The sequence below is a fragment of the Diceros bicornis genome, chromosome 7 (genome assembly GCF_020826845.1).
Source record: "Diceros bicornis minor isolate mBicDic1 chromosome 7, mDicBic1.mat.cur, whole genome shotgun sequence".
Classification (NCBI taxonomy): domain Eukaryota; kingdom Metazoa; phylum Chordata; class Mammalia; order Perissodactyla; family Rhinocerotidae; genus Diceros; species Diceros bicornis.
In genome coordinates this window covers 58,527,998-58,540,968 of record NC_080746.1, presented here as the reverse complement: position 1 = coordinate 58,540,968, position 12,971 = coordinate 58,527,998, and the positions used below count along the sequence as shown (strand labels likewise).

Sequence of the window (12,971 nt, the reverse complement as noted above, 5' to 3'; positions counted from 1 at the left end):
AACTTGAACTGCAGGTCTCAGGTGACAGCAGCAGCCTCAGCATCAATAATTGAGAGCAGGTCCAGCCTGCCTCAGGGTTCTCTGCTCACAAAGACTCCCCCTCCGGTCCTATGCTCTGATCTTCCCCAAGCAGGAGTCTCCAGCCCAGGTAAGCAGGGCTCTTGAGTGTGGGGTCCAAGCACACCAGTTCAAACTCATCTCCAGTCACCTGTTCACACCCATTCATAACTCTCACTTTCATTTTTAGTCCCCACCACCAGGGGCCTCACAAGGGTCACATCTGGAGCAGGGAGAGAATGGTCCAGGGGATGGGAGAGGAGAGAGCACTTATCCCCCATCGGGGCCTGAGAGAAGAGGCCTGAGTGGGGAGGAAGTGTGTGCTGTGTGTATACCCTTGTGAAGGAAATTCTGAGAGAGAAGAGGAGAAGAGGGGAATGCAGGGGAGGGGAGATAGGACTGGAGAAGAAATATAGAACAAGGACTCCTCCCACCCCCAGGGAAGAGCAGAGAGAGGGAGAGTCCTGGGGTGAGAAGGAATCTCATCCTAAACCCTATGGAATAAGTGTTTGATTGCCTTTTACTAAGGCAGAGCACAGTGACTGAAGGTGTTTCTGACGACAAAGCTGTGTTCTTTTGCTACACATTAATGGGTCAGAGGAGACCAAACAGGCAGGGGGTAGGGTGGAGGAGGGTATCTTAGAGGGGAACTGGTGAAAGGGGTCTTGAAGAAGGGGTGACTACAGAGATGTGGGGAAACAGGTAGGGGAAGCAAGGTGAAGATAGGACCAGGGCTTGGAAGTGGGAAGAGGTGGTTTGGGGTTGGGTGCTAAACTTAGACCAGCATGGAGTCCTGGAAAGTACATGGGCTTGGAATCAGACCAACTCGGATTCAAATCCCTGTTCTGCTGTGTGACTCTGGACAAAAGACTTACCCTTTCTGTGCCATGGTTTGTAAAATATAGGGATAATAATTGCTACTGGTCAGGGCTGCATAAATGACAGGCAAATGGTGGGTTTCCCTCCCTGCCTCCCTCCACCCCAGGGCCCAGGTAGGGACCATGTCCCCTGCCATCGCTCTGGCCTTCCTGCCACTCGTGGTGACATTGCTCGTGCGGTACCGGCACTACTTCCGACTGCTGGTGCGCACAGTCTTGCTGCGGAGCCTGCGAGACTGCCTCTCAGGGCTGTGGATTGAGGAGCGGGCCTTCAGCTATGTGCTCACCCATGCCCTGCCTGGGGACCCCGGTCACATCCTCACCACCCTGGACCACTGGAGCAGCCACTGCGAGTACCTGAGCCACATGGGGCCTGCCAAAGGTCAGTGTTCGCTAACCTTCTGCTCCAGGAAGCACCCCCGAGATGGTGAAGGAGGATTGGGATCTGCCACTGCCTTACTGGGTGAACTGGGAAAGTTCTTGATCCTCCATAGGTCTCTTTTTTCTTCTCTGGAACTGAAGGCGCTGGGCAAGGTTATTCATTCATCCAGCAAACATTTATTGCCACCTCTTTTGTACCAGGCATGCTCTAGATGCTGGGGGAGAAGGAGGTCGAGGCCACAGGGATGGATCAGCCACAACTGCTGGCCTCAAAGGGGGCATGATACACAGAGGAATGACCATCTCAGCACATAAGCCTTAACTTTGTAATTATCTGTGTCTGAGTCTTTCTTCCCCACCATGGAGGGTCCCACATGCCATTCAGGGTAGCTGTCTGTCTGGATTTGTCTGAGTCCCAGCTCCCAGCACAAGTGCTTTTAGAGTCTTATTTAAGAAATTCATTCAAGGTTAGAAAGATATTCAATGAACAAAACAAGGGGGAATAAAACCGGAAGTTCTAGCGAAGGTCTCAGGAGCCTGGAAGATGGCCTCTCAGAAGCCCAGTAGTTGTTTCTGCGCAGGCCCTCCTAGAGGAAGCAACATTTGAACGAGCCTAGAAGGACTGCTTTCGAGTTAGCCAGGCAGATGAGGACAGGGGTGGGCAAGGGCAAAGCCAGCCACATGTACAAATGTGGCATGGAGGAATGAGCCAGCATAGTTGACTCTGGCCACGGTTGTTTGGGATGGCTGTAGTACAGGCTACAGGTGGGAAGAATCGAGAGCTGAAACTGGCAAGGTAGGGTAGGATCAGGTTCAAGAAGGTCCTGAATGTCAGGCTGAGGATCCCAAGTTCAATCCCAAAGGCCTTTAGGATCATAGGAACCAGGGAGTGATAGGGTCAGATTTGTTTATTAGAAAGATTCCTAGTGGCTGGTGTGAAGACTAGACTGAAGGAGGCAAGCCTGGAGGACAGGGGGCCCAGTGGGGCAGCTGGAGCTATAGTCCAGGAGAGAGATGAGACCGCAGCTGGTTGGGGGCTGCAGTAAGGCAGGTGGGCATTTGAGATCCCTTTCTGTCAGGGACCCTGCACCCATCTCCCACGTCTGTTGCAATAGCTATCTCCCCCACAGGTCAGATCCTGACGCGGCTGATGGGAGAGAAGGCCCCTGCTTGTGTGCTGGAGTTGGGCACCTACTGCGGGTACTCCACACTGCTTATTGCCTGTGCTCTGCCTCCTGGGGGTCGCCTTCTCACTGTGGAGCGGGACCCACGCACAGCAGCAGTGGCTGAAAAACTCATCCGCCTCGCTGGCTTCGACGAGCGCATGGTCAGCCCCCACCTCCCCAACCCTGGTCTCTTCCCTGCTACCCCAGGCCTTTCCCTAGCCAGGCCTCCCCTGTGAAGGAATCCCACCTAGGAGAAGGAAGCAGCTCCTGTGGGAGGGTGTGTGAGCTCCTGTTCCAAGTCATTTGCACATATTTGCTGCTGGATGACAAACAGGCAGTTAAGAGGAACGTCTCTGGAGCCCAGCAAATCTGGGTGCAAAACTCGGTCTGCCTCTTGTTACCTGTGTGACCTTGGGCAAAGCACTTCTCCTCTGAATCTCAGCTTCTTCACTGGAAGAAAGGAAATCACAATACTGATCCAGACTTCTTGGATTCTGAGGCCAGAGGAAATGTGAGAACACTTGTGGAGACCTACGCCAGGGCCTGGCATAAAGTAAGCCAGATCCTGGTATGGTCTGGTGTGGAAGAACAATCCCTCCCACCCTCACCTCCAGCTCCTCCCACCCCCACAGGTAGAGCTCATCGTGGGTAGCTCAGAAGAGGTGATCCCGCGCCTACGAACCCGGTACCAGCTGAGTCGGGCAGATTTGGTGCTCCTGGCACACCGGCCCCGATGTTACCTGAGGGACCTGCAGCTGCTGGAGGCCCACACCCTGCTGCCAGCTGGTGCCACTGTGTTGGCTGACCACGTGCTCTTCCCTGGTGCACCCCGATTCCTGCAGTACGCCAAGAGCTGTGGCCGCTACCCGCTGCCGCCTCCACCACACTGGCCTCCCAGACTTCCCTGCCATCAAGGATGGCATAGCCCAGCTCACGTATGCAGGGCCTGGCTGAGGTCTACGCCCAGGGGTACTTACTGCTGCCTCCACACCCCCACCCAAGCAAGGACTTCAGAACATCCCCTCCCCTCCCTGCTTGAGGCCTGACACATGCTGGGCTCAGGGCTGGGGAGGCTCTCCTCCCACCTCTGCCCCATTCCAGCTCCACACTGACCTGAGGCATCAAGTTCTGTCAGGCTGCTTGGTCCCACTGGTCCCTCTCCTTCTAGAGAGAGCCATGGACTGACAGGCAAGAGGCCTGAGCTCCCAACCCAGCTCTGTCACTGATTTGCTGGATGACACCAGGAGAGTCCCTGCCTTGTTCTGAGATTTAATTTGCTCTCTTAACACCAAGGAAGCTAGCTGGGAGTGCTCCGGGGGCCTCCCAGCTCTGGGCCTCAGAAAGCCTGCCCTCCCCAGCCCGTGCGATTCTGTGTGGGATCAGAGGAAACAGTAAACACTGAGTTACAGGCCTTGCAGGAATGGCTGGGTGCAAGCTGGGACAGAGGAAATGGCAATGGACCCTAGGCCTTCCCTAGCCCTGGTCCACATGTCCATGTAGGTTTGCCTGAAGTCCCTTGAGTGCCCTCTCGCTAAAACTCAAGAGAAGATGCTGGATTCCTTTGAGCCCACCAAAAAATAGGGAATAGACATGGGGGAAAAAATCAGTCCTGTGTCTTTATTAAAGAGAGTTAGAAAGAGACTATACATGGCAATAAAGGAGTGAGGTACTGGCCAGCAAAGTGACGTGGGCTCAGGCCCTGGGGATTCAAGGGCAGACTGACCGCCCGGGAGGGGCCAAGGAGACCAGGTCCTGGCAGCAGCTGAGGAGGTGCCCGAGGGTGAGCTTTCAGGCACTGGGGCGATCAGCTGGTTCTGCAGGGGGTGCAGGGTAGGTTGGACTGGCCTGGAATCTCCCTGGGGCCACCCTGCCTTGTCTACCTAGATCATCCACTGGTCCTGATCCTGTTCGTTGCCTTCCATGTCCACCTGGAGAGGAGGCTGGGTGTGGGTGGGGAGGGGCCTCAGCCACCCAGCCAGCCCCCATCCCAGATCCTACCCGTGGTTGGATCCAGGGTGCCTGTACCCCTCGGCCGCCAATTAGGTCAGGGGCAGGGGCCCAGGAGCAGCGGCCCTCCCCCACACCCCCGCCTACCTCATTGACCTCTCCATCATCAGGTGACTCGTTGTAGTCATTCATCTCATCCATGTCCTGCATGTCCTCATCATCCTCTGAGTCCTCTTCACTATCCTCGTCATCGTCTTCATCTTCCTCTTCCTCGTCATCATAGTGCTGGTGAGGCAGGGGACAGCCTGTAGGCTCTACAGGCCTGGCTGGACAGTTCAAAGGCTGGCCCACTTGGAGCCTCTCTCTGGGGCCAGTGAATGACCCCTACTCCCCAAATCTGCCCTCCCCGAGTCTAGCAGGCTGGTGCATGTTCTGCAGGACCTTAGTGCTGGGCCCAATGCCCACCCCCTCTATCTCCTCTTTCTGGCTTCCATCCAGAGCTGAGGACCACAATTGCTCCAAGGTCAGGGGCAGAATTAGAACAGAGCCTTAGTCCCCACACAGGCCCCACCTGCTGGGGCTACTCACCTCTGAGGCTGGCTTGCCAATAGGTACCAGGTTGTTGTCTTTCTCTGCGATGCTCTGGAGCTGTGGCCAAAGTGGGAGGAGAGCAGGGCCAGGGCCCAAGCAAGGCAGGTCAGGGGCATGGGACGGGCCCACGCTGCCCCCAAGAAGACCCCCAACAATGGAAGAGAAGCTTCCTTCCAGTTCTCAGGAAGATTCAATACCTTTCTCTCCTATCATCTGCCACTTACTTATGAACTTGGTCCAACTACGTAAACTCTCAGGGCCTTGGTTTCCTCATAAGATTATGGTGAGGGTGAAGTGAGAGACTATTAGCCTAGAACATGGCATCTGCTAGGTCCTCAAAAAATAGTCAAAATTATTATTTCCTATGCTTTAGGGAAAAGAGCCTGGGCTCCAATCTGGACCAGAGATCCCATGGTCCTGCAGCAAATTAGGGTAACACAAAGATGAGAATCTAGGCCCCCTAGCTCCCAGTCTGATTCTTCCCAGCTCAGGGCAAAAAGCTCCTCCAGGGCAGGTCTCCAGAGTGAGGCTGGGTCATGGCCAGTGAAGGGAGGGGGGTCCCTGACTGAGGCTCCACCACTGTGCTAGGTCCTCACTCACCCAGGCCTGATGCTGCTGTTCTTGCTGTTGCAGCTCTGTCTCCTCCACACAAGGTCGATCCAGATTAAACCACAGTGTCTCAGTCACACGGGGGAAGAGTGAGGGGAACAAGGTGGACATGGCTCCTAGACTGAGGGAAAGGATCAGGTGAATCCAGCTCTCAGATATGTTTGGTTTTGGTTTTTATTTTGTTACAGTTTGATTTGGGGATGGGGTGGAGTGGAAGGTAGCAGGGAAGCAGCCCTTCCCTGTGGGAATCAGACAGACCTGGGTTTGAGTCTTGGGTCTGCCACTTACTAGCTGTTTGACCTTGGCCAAGTCACTTAACCTCTCTGAGCCTCAGTTTCCTCATCTGTAAAATGGGGATAATAACAATTATACCATCCTCACAGTTATTCTGATAATTAAGTAACTTGCTTTATGGATAAGTAAAGCTGTTTGTAAGCTGTTCAAGGAGGAAAGAGAATGGGAGCCAAATGCAGAGCTAGGAATCCACAATGCAGACTGGCATTACAAAATTATACAAAATTAGAGGTAGCTGGGCTCTACTGACACACTTTCTACCTCCTTCAAAGACTAAGACCTACTGTTTGCCCTCTATGATGGTCCATACCATACCCACCCAGTGTCAGAAATTTAGGACACTAACCATGTCTCATGAACCACAGCCAACCTGGGGGGGGGACAACGGGGGGGGGGGGGACGGGGAGTTACTCCGTGCAAGTATGGTTCAGTGAGACATTCTAAAGGCATGAGTAAATGGATAAATAAGTAGATAGAAGGTTGAATGGATGAACTAACGTGAGAGAACAAATAAATTCAACTCGGATGCAGTAGCTGAGGGAGATGACCCACAGAAAGGTCCCAGAGAATCTGAATTAAAATCTTTTGGCTCACAGGAAAACAGGCGCAGCGACAGGCAACGACTGGCTGGTTCTAGGTCACAGCGTGAGTTGGGGTATAGAACTCCCCCGGGAAAGAGATCCAGGCCCGGCACTAGAGGATATGAACAGGAGAAAAGGATCTACAGCAAGTTCTGCTTTTGCCCTAACTTATTTGACCGATCTGGGGCCAGCCGCTGCCCTTCCGTGGACCCCAGCTGCCCAACCCGTGTAACAGGTACAACAGCACCCATCCTCACGTCCCAGAAGTACTAAGAGGCCAGACAGAGACAGAAGCCGAGGCTTCCAAAGCCCAACCCCTCGCCGCAAAGCCGCCGCCCATTTTTTGCTTATTATTTACGATCGTGGGCTTGACCAACAGGAAGAAGGCAGAGGCGGGACTCAGACGGGCATTTGTCCTTATAGGGCTGCTAAACGCGAAAGGAGCGGGACCTGAGGAGGGCCAATTAACTGGAAGAAATGCTGCGTGACAGGAAGTGACACCAATGAGTGACGGACTTTGTGTGGCGGGGTGGGGCTTAGTCTCGACGAAGCAGCCAATGAGCTAGAACTCTTTAACGTTAAAAGGAGTCTGGACATGGAGCTCCTGAGGAGGCGAGTCAAGGGAACGGGGTTTCCCTGGGGAGGAAGGAAGGGACAGGAGGCAGCAGCCTTAGAGCCTTGCTTCTGTACTTACCGCGCCGGGAGGCGGCAGCCCGCGGCGACCCGGAAGCAGTTGACACTGCCTGAGCGGAAGGACCCACCAGACCCGGGCCACACCAAACGCATGCGTGTTTGTTCTCCTTTTGTTTCCCACTCCCGCCCACCAGACCGGATGTGACGTTACACACCTTAGCACGTTGTCGGGGTGAAAGTTTGCCGCGCCTACTCTATTGGCCCCGCCTTGAGTCTCAGCCAATCGGATTCTCCACCCTGGCCACGCCCCAACGGCCCCAGTGAGCCCCGCCTCTCCGGCCCCAGGCGGTATTTGCTCGCCGACTGGGGCTGAAAAATGCGGTAGCTGGCAGCAGCCAGTGTTAGTGTTAGGGCTGTTTGTCTTGCTGCGTTAGAAGAAAATTAGTCTGCTTCTACCCCAGAATCGCTGGGTGATTTTGCCCCCGTCCTGTCTGTCCTCTCTCACCCTCAGTTTCCCGTTTGGGCGCATACATTCATTTATGTATGCCTTCAACAGAAATATTTGAGTCCCTACTGTATTCCAGGCTCTGCTAGAAGCTGGGTATAAATCTGGGACCATGGTCCCTGCTCCCAAAGACCTCACAGTCCAGTGGGGCAGCCAGACTCTACAGACCTTCAGTGGACTCACTGGTCTCTTAAGATTGCCTGTCCAGTTTTGCATTTGAGGTTGTGCAAGAGCTTGAGTGATTATAGTCAGCCCCAGGCACCGCATTCTGCTGTTGCGGAATTCAGCTGCCCTCTCCAGGCCTGGGCTAAAGACACTTATGAGTAGCCTCGTCATCTCGCCCACTCCTTTCCTGATGCCTTTGTTCTAGTAACCTCTGACTCAGCCTCCCCTTCAGAGATCCTCATGCCTCTTACAACAGAGGTCCTTCCAACCTAACCCCCATTAAGCTCCATCACCCACCAGCCTCTTCAGGGCCGGCAATCATCCTTAGTTCCGCTTCTGCCCCAACCGATGTGTGACCTTTAACAAGTCCTTTCTCCCTGTCTGGACTCAGTTTCCTCTACAACCAGCATCATAATCTCTGCCCAGCTTTCCTCCTATCCTTGGTTGATGTGAGGATTTGATGATTACGTTTTTGTGTGTGTGTGTGAGGAGACCAGCCCTGTGCTAACATCTGCCAATCCTCCTCTTTTTTTGCTGAGGAAGACTGGCCCTGGGCTAACATCTGTGTCCATCTTCCTCCACTTTATATGGGACACCGCCACAGCATGGCTTGCCAAGCAGTGCGTGGGTGTGCGCCCTGATCGAACCCTGGGCTGCCGCAATGGAGCGCGTGCACTTAACCGCTTGCCCCACCGGGCAGGCCCGAGGTTATGTTTTTAAGAGGTAGTGTAGGGGCCGGCCCACGGCTTAGAGGTTAAGTGCACGCGCTCTGCTGCTGGTCGCTGGGTTCAGATCCTGGACGTGCACCGACGCACCGCTTGTCTGGCCATGCTGTGGCAGCATCCCACATACAGCAACTAGGAGGATGTGCAACTATGACATACAACTATCTACTGGGGCTTTGGGGAGAAAAAAGGAGGAGGATTGGCAATAGATGTTAGCTCAGGGCCGGTCTTCCTCAGCAAAAAGAGGAGGATTGTCATGGATGTTAGCTCAGGGCTGATCTTCCTCATACACAGAAAAAAAACATTGTAAAAAAAAAAAGAGGTAGTGTACTGTGCATATCCATGTGATGATGTTTCCAAGCAGCTCTGGTTGTTATCAAGTTTTTCATTAAAGAGTAAAATTTGCGTCTTGGAAATGTCCACCCTTTTTATTCGTTAATTCAACAAATACCTATTGAGTGCCTTACTATATGCCTGCCACTATTATAAGTAGTGGGTATACAATGGTAAACAGACCCCCCCAAAATATCTCTCTCCTCATGCAACTTCCATTCTAATGAGAGAGATAAACAATAAAGAAGATAGATAAGTAAAATATATAGCCTTAAGATTGCAGTAAATACTAAGGAGAAAAAATAAATCAGAGAAATAGGAATAAAAGCTGGCAGGGGAGATGTTTTATTTTAGGTGGGGGGCCAAGGAAGACCTTCCTGGGAAGGTGACTTTTGAGTAAAGTTCTGAAGAAAAAGAGACAAAGAGAGCACTATTCTGATATTTAGGGAAGAGCATTTCAAGGAGAGAGCAAGTACAAAGGGCCTAGAATGGCTGCAGCATAGTGTACTATGGGGAAAGGAGGAGGAGATGAGGACGTGAGGTAGCAGGAGCCAGATAGTACAGCCCTGCAGGTCATAATAAGGAGTGTGACTTTTACTCCATGTTGAGGATCCTGTGAAGGGTTTTGAGCAGAGGATCCACACAATCTGATTTACATTTTAACAGAGTTACTCTGTTCCATGAAGAAAAGATTCAGGGGGGACAGTAGCAGAAGCAGGGAGACCAGTTGGGAGCCTATTATAATAGTCCAGAGGTGGGGATGAGAAATGGTTGAACTTTGAATATATTAAGAAGTTAGAGACAACAAACTTTGCTGACAGATTGGATGTAGAGCATCAGAGGAAGAAAGGAGCCAAGATTTTTGTCGTGAACAACTGGAAGACCGGTGTTGCCATTTCTTGAGATGGGAAAGACAAGGGAGTTGCTGGTTTTTTGGGAAACTCTCTGCAGCTCATTTTTGGGCATGTTGAGTTTGAGATGCCCCTTAGAGTAGAGATGTTGTGGGGGCAGGAGGGCTATGGGTTTGAAGGTCAGGGGAGAGATCTAGGCTGGAGGTATCAATTTGGGAGTCATCAGCACATAGACGGTAGTTAAAGCCACGAGACTGGATGAGATCACCAAAGGAGTGAATGTAGATGGAAAATAGTTTCCATCAAAATTCAGAATTTGAGGAAACCAGGAGAAGCAGTGAATCAGACTGAGAAGGAGGGCCAAAAGGATAAGTAGAAAGCCAGGCGAGTTGGGTGGTATCATGGAAGCCAAGTAAAGAAGGGGTATCAGGAAGGTGGTAGTGCTCCTCTACAGCCTAGTTCTGTTGTTTGTTTCTGTTTGTTTCCCCAGCAGACCATAAGCTTCTTGAGGGCACACACTGGGTGGTGTCTATGTCTCCAAGACATAGACCTGACACAGCCTGACCTCTCTCTTCTCCTGGGTCCCTTATCTGCTCCCCCTGTGGCCTGTGTCCCCATCAGTCTCTCCTCTTGCTTCTTTCCCTTATACGATCCCTCCCTCCAGCACCCTTCGCCTCCCATCCTTCCTGACAAGCTCTGGCCTGATGGAACTTCCCCAATAACCTAGAGTTTCTTAACGAGGTCCTCAGCCAGATTCAACAAGTCACGGTGACTAGTTAGCCAGGGGAGGGGAAAAGGGAGAGGGAGAAGTGGAAATTTTGGGCAATTCTCCATTTTTGTCTCAGGCAACTGAGTCAAATATGGTGCCATTTGTTTTACATCATTATCCATCATTTGTCCTTGCCAAGTGTTTCACTTTCTTTCATTTCAAGAATAATAAAACTAAGACTCTGAGAGGTTAAGAAATTTGCCTCATATTCCTTCATTTGTTCCAGTGTTTGGTCAACATTTATTGAGTACCAGACATCTTGATAGGCCCTGTGGAAAGAGAGATGAAGCAGAAATAATCCCTGTTCTAGAGAAAAATACAGTCTAATGAGGACTAAGACAATTAGAGAAGAGGGTAGTAAATGTTAAAATCAATGTATGTAGAGAGTGTTATGAGAGCACAGAGTGGGGAGAGATGAATGGGTCCTAGATAAACTGAGTTTAGATTTTTGTTCCAGGGAAGGAAACATTTGAGTGGGCCTTGAGGGATGAGTAGGAGTTCACCCAGTAGACAAATGAGAGAAGGGGATGCACAAAGAGTCATGTTACATGCCAGGGCATGAGTTGAAAGCAGATAATGTGTTTGGAGAACAGTGAGAATCCTTTTGGGGAGAACTAGGTGTCTGGGGACAGAGAGAGAGATGAGAAAGAATGTTAAGAGGACTCAGATGAGGAAGGGCTTTGATGGCCCTAAGATGGAGTGGATGGGATGGGAGCCAGGCATCCTGGGTCTTACTTTGGCCCAATTACTGACTTTCTGGGGACCCCTGGCAGGTCCCTTCCCATCTCCCAGCTTCTGTTTTCTCTAACATAATATCCCAACCATGTCTCCAGCTCTCATGTGAGTCCCTGGAAGACGCTCCCCAGACCTGGCCCTTTCTGTCTTGAGATGTTACCTGCTCCTTCATTGTGTTTTACAGGAGCCAGGGCCTGGGCCAAAAGCAGGAGGCAGGATGGGGATCTCCCAACAGTCAGAAATAAATCCAGAGCCCATAGGCTAGAGAGAGAAATCCATGGCTCTGTGCAGAGAATTCTCCAGGATTCAGGAAGGGCCAGAGATGAGTGATGTGAATTTAATGCTAGTGAGAGCCACCTCCATGATCCTTGAGGAGAATGGCTGGCCCAGGTAGGGGACAAAGGGGACAGTCACTATCTTTCACGCATACTGAGGGATGTTTGGTCTCCAAAGGGCTTTAACATGCATAATTTCCTCTTCTCCTCACCCCAGCCCTGGGAATCCTGCCCCCAGTTAGCATACGGGGAATGTGAAGCTCTGGAAAGTGAAGTGGCTTGTCCAGGCTGAAGCTGCCACACAAGAACGTCAATCTTGCATTCACTCCACAAAGCTTTCTTATGGGCCGGTATGTTCTTGGTGAGGGGGACCCACAGAGGAATCAGAACGGAGTACTCATCCTCTGGAGGCCCTCAGTCTAGTTTGGGAGCATAAAGCAAATCTTAGGTCCTTGAGGGCAGGTCTCTGTCTGATTCATCTCTATTTCCTCAGCACCTAGCCTGGTGCCTGGCACAGAGAAGCCACTCAAGAAATGCTTGTACAGGGCCGGCCCCGTGGCTTAGCGGTTAAGTGCGCCCGCTCTGCTGCTGGCGGCCCGGGTTCGGATCCCGGGCACGCACCGATGTACCGCTTCTCTGGCCATGCTGAGGCCACGTCCCACATACAGCAACTAGAAGGATGTGCAACTATGACATACAACTATCTACTGGGGCTTTGGGGGGAAAAATAAATAAATAAATAAAATTATATAAAAAAAAGAAATGCTTGTACAATATAGGGGTTTTTTCCTTCAGTCTAATGGAATTGAATTAGAGTTCGTGTGATGAATGCTGCAGTGGAGATAGGTTCTGAGGAGAGTGGGAACATCAAGAAGAGAAGAGCAATGTTTGGGAGAGGAGGTGAGGAAGTCTCCTCAGGAAGATGAGACCTTGCAGAAGGAGAAGTCAGGAAAGAACATTCTAGACAAGAGGGGCAGTGTGTGCAAAAACATAGAGGCCTGAAAGGGTGTGGTGTGCTCAGTACACAGCAATGACTGAGGGCCTACTTGTGGCCATCTTAGTGATGGGCGCTGTGGGAGAAACAGGACCAGAAGGCGTGTCCTGTCCTCAAAGGATGACACACATCCTTGGATGAGGGCGAGGAGACACTGAGAAAGGTGTCTTTGAGCAGGGGAGACTTCAGCTGGGCCTTGAAGGATGCTTCAGAGTTAAAGAGTCAGAGAGAAGGAAGGAAAGAGGAAACTTTCCAGGTAGGGGGGACTCCCTGAGCAGGAACTAGGGTGTGGGGTGAAAGAGGCAATTGCCCTGGCAGGGGAGCATGGCGTGTGGTGAGGAGGCTGGAGGAGGCTGGAGAGCCCCACTGGGTGGGCTGGTTGAAGGACTGCATCTTTGTTGGGGTATAAGCTTCTTTCTACCTCAGGGTCACTCAACACTGCATTTATTTTCTGGTCAGCAAACAGTTATTGGGGCCTCTCT

The 12,971-nt window shown here is 51.8% G+C and overlaps 2 protein-coding genes across 6 annotated transcripts; one reads left to right on the top strand and one right to left on the bottom strand.

The window, feature by feature from the left end:
- Nucleotides 1-1,043: 1,043 nt before the first annotated feature.
- Nucleotides 1,044-3,638, top strand: LOC131408686 (transmembrane O-methyltransferase-like). The gene is given in 4 exon segments (XM_058545725.1): nucleotides 1,044-1,317; nucleotides 2,447-2,643; nucleotides 3,115-3,348; nucleotides 3,350-3,638. Coding segments are annotated over 4 exon segments (777 nt in total). The 5' UTR covers nucleotides 1,044-1,058; the 3' UTR covers nucleotides 3,437-3,638.
- A 435-nt stretch (nucleotides 3,639-4,073) lies between these two features.
- Nucleotides 4,074-7,299, bottom strand: ANAPC15 (anaphase promoting complex subunit 15). Of its 5 annotated transcripts, XM_058545719.1 has the most exons (6): nucleotides 7,199-7,286; nucleotides 6,518-6,616; nucleotides 5,621-5,750; nucleotides 5,018-5,077; nucleotides 4,577-4,714; nucleotides 4,074-4,422 (listed from the first exon to the last, which is right to left on the bottom strand). In XM_058545719.1, the coding sequence occupies exons 3-6, from the start codon at nucleotides 5,738-5,740 to the stop codon at nucleotides 4,363-4,365; spliced, it is 378 nt and encodes a 125-aa protein (XP_058401702.1). In that variant the 5' UTR covers nucleotides 5,741-5,750; nucleotides 6,518-6,616; nucleotides 7,199-7,286; the 3' UTR covers nucleotides 4,074-4,362. The 5 variants fall into 5 exon arrangements, with proteins under 5 accessions (XP_058401702.1, XP_058401700.1, XP_058401701.1 ...); XM_058545717.1 differs by lacking the exon at nucleotides 6,518-6,616 and having other exon boundaries at nucleotides 7,199-7,299; XM_058545718.1 differs by lacking the exon at nucleotides 6,518-6,616 and having other exon boundaries at nucleotides 4,074-4,410; nucleotides 7,199-7,298.
- Nucleotides 7,300-12,971: the final 5,672 nt, after the last annotated feature.

Bases quoted from the DNA above. Each gene is read 5' to 3' on its own strand.
- ANAPC15 (XM_058545717.1), bottom strand. From the start codon at position 7,290: ATGCGTTTGGTGTGGCCCGGGTCTGGTGGGTCCTTCCGCTCAGGCAGT. The intron at 5,078-5,620 runs GTGAGTGAGGAC...CTTTGGCCACAG, and splicing joins AACAGCAGCATCAGGCCTGG to CTCCAGAGCATCGCAGAGAA. The intron at 4,715-5,017 runs GTGAGTAGCCCC...CTGCCTCACCAG, and splicing joins TTGGCAAGCCAGCCTCAGAG to CACTATGATGACGAGGAAGA.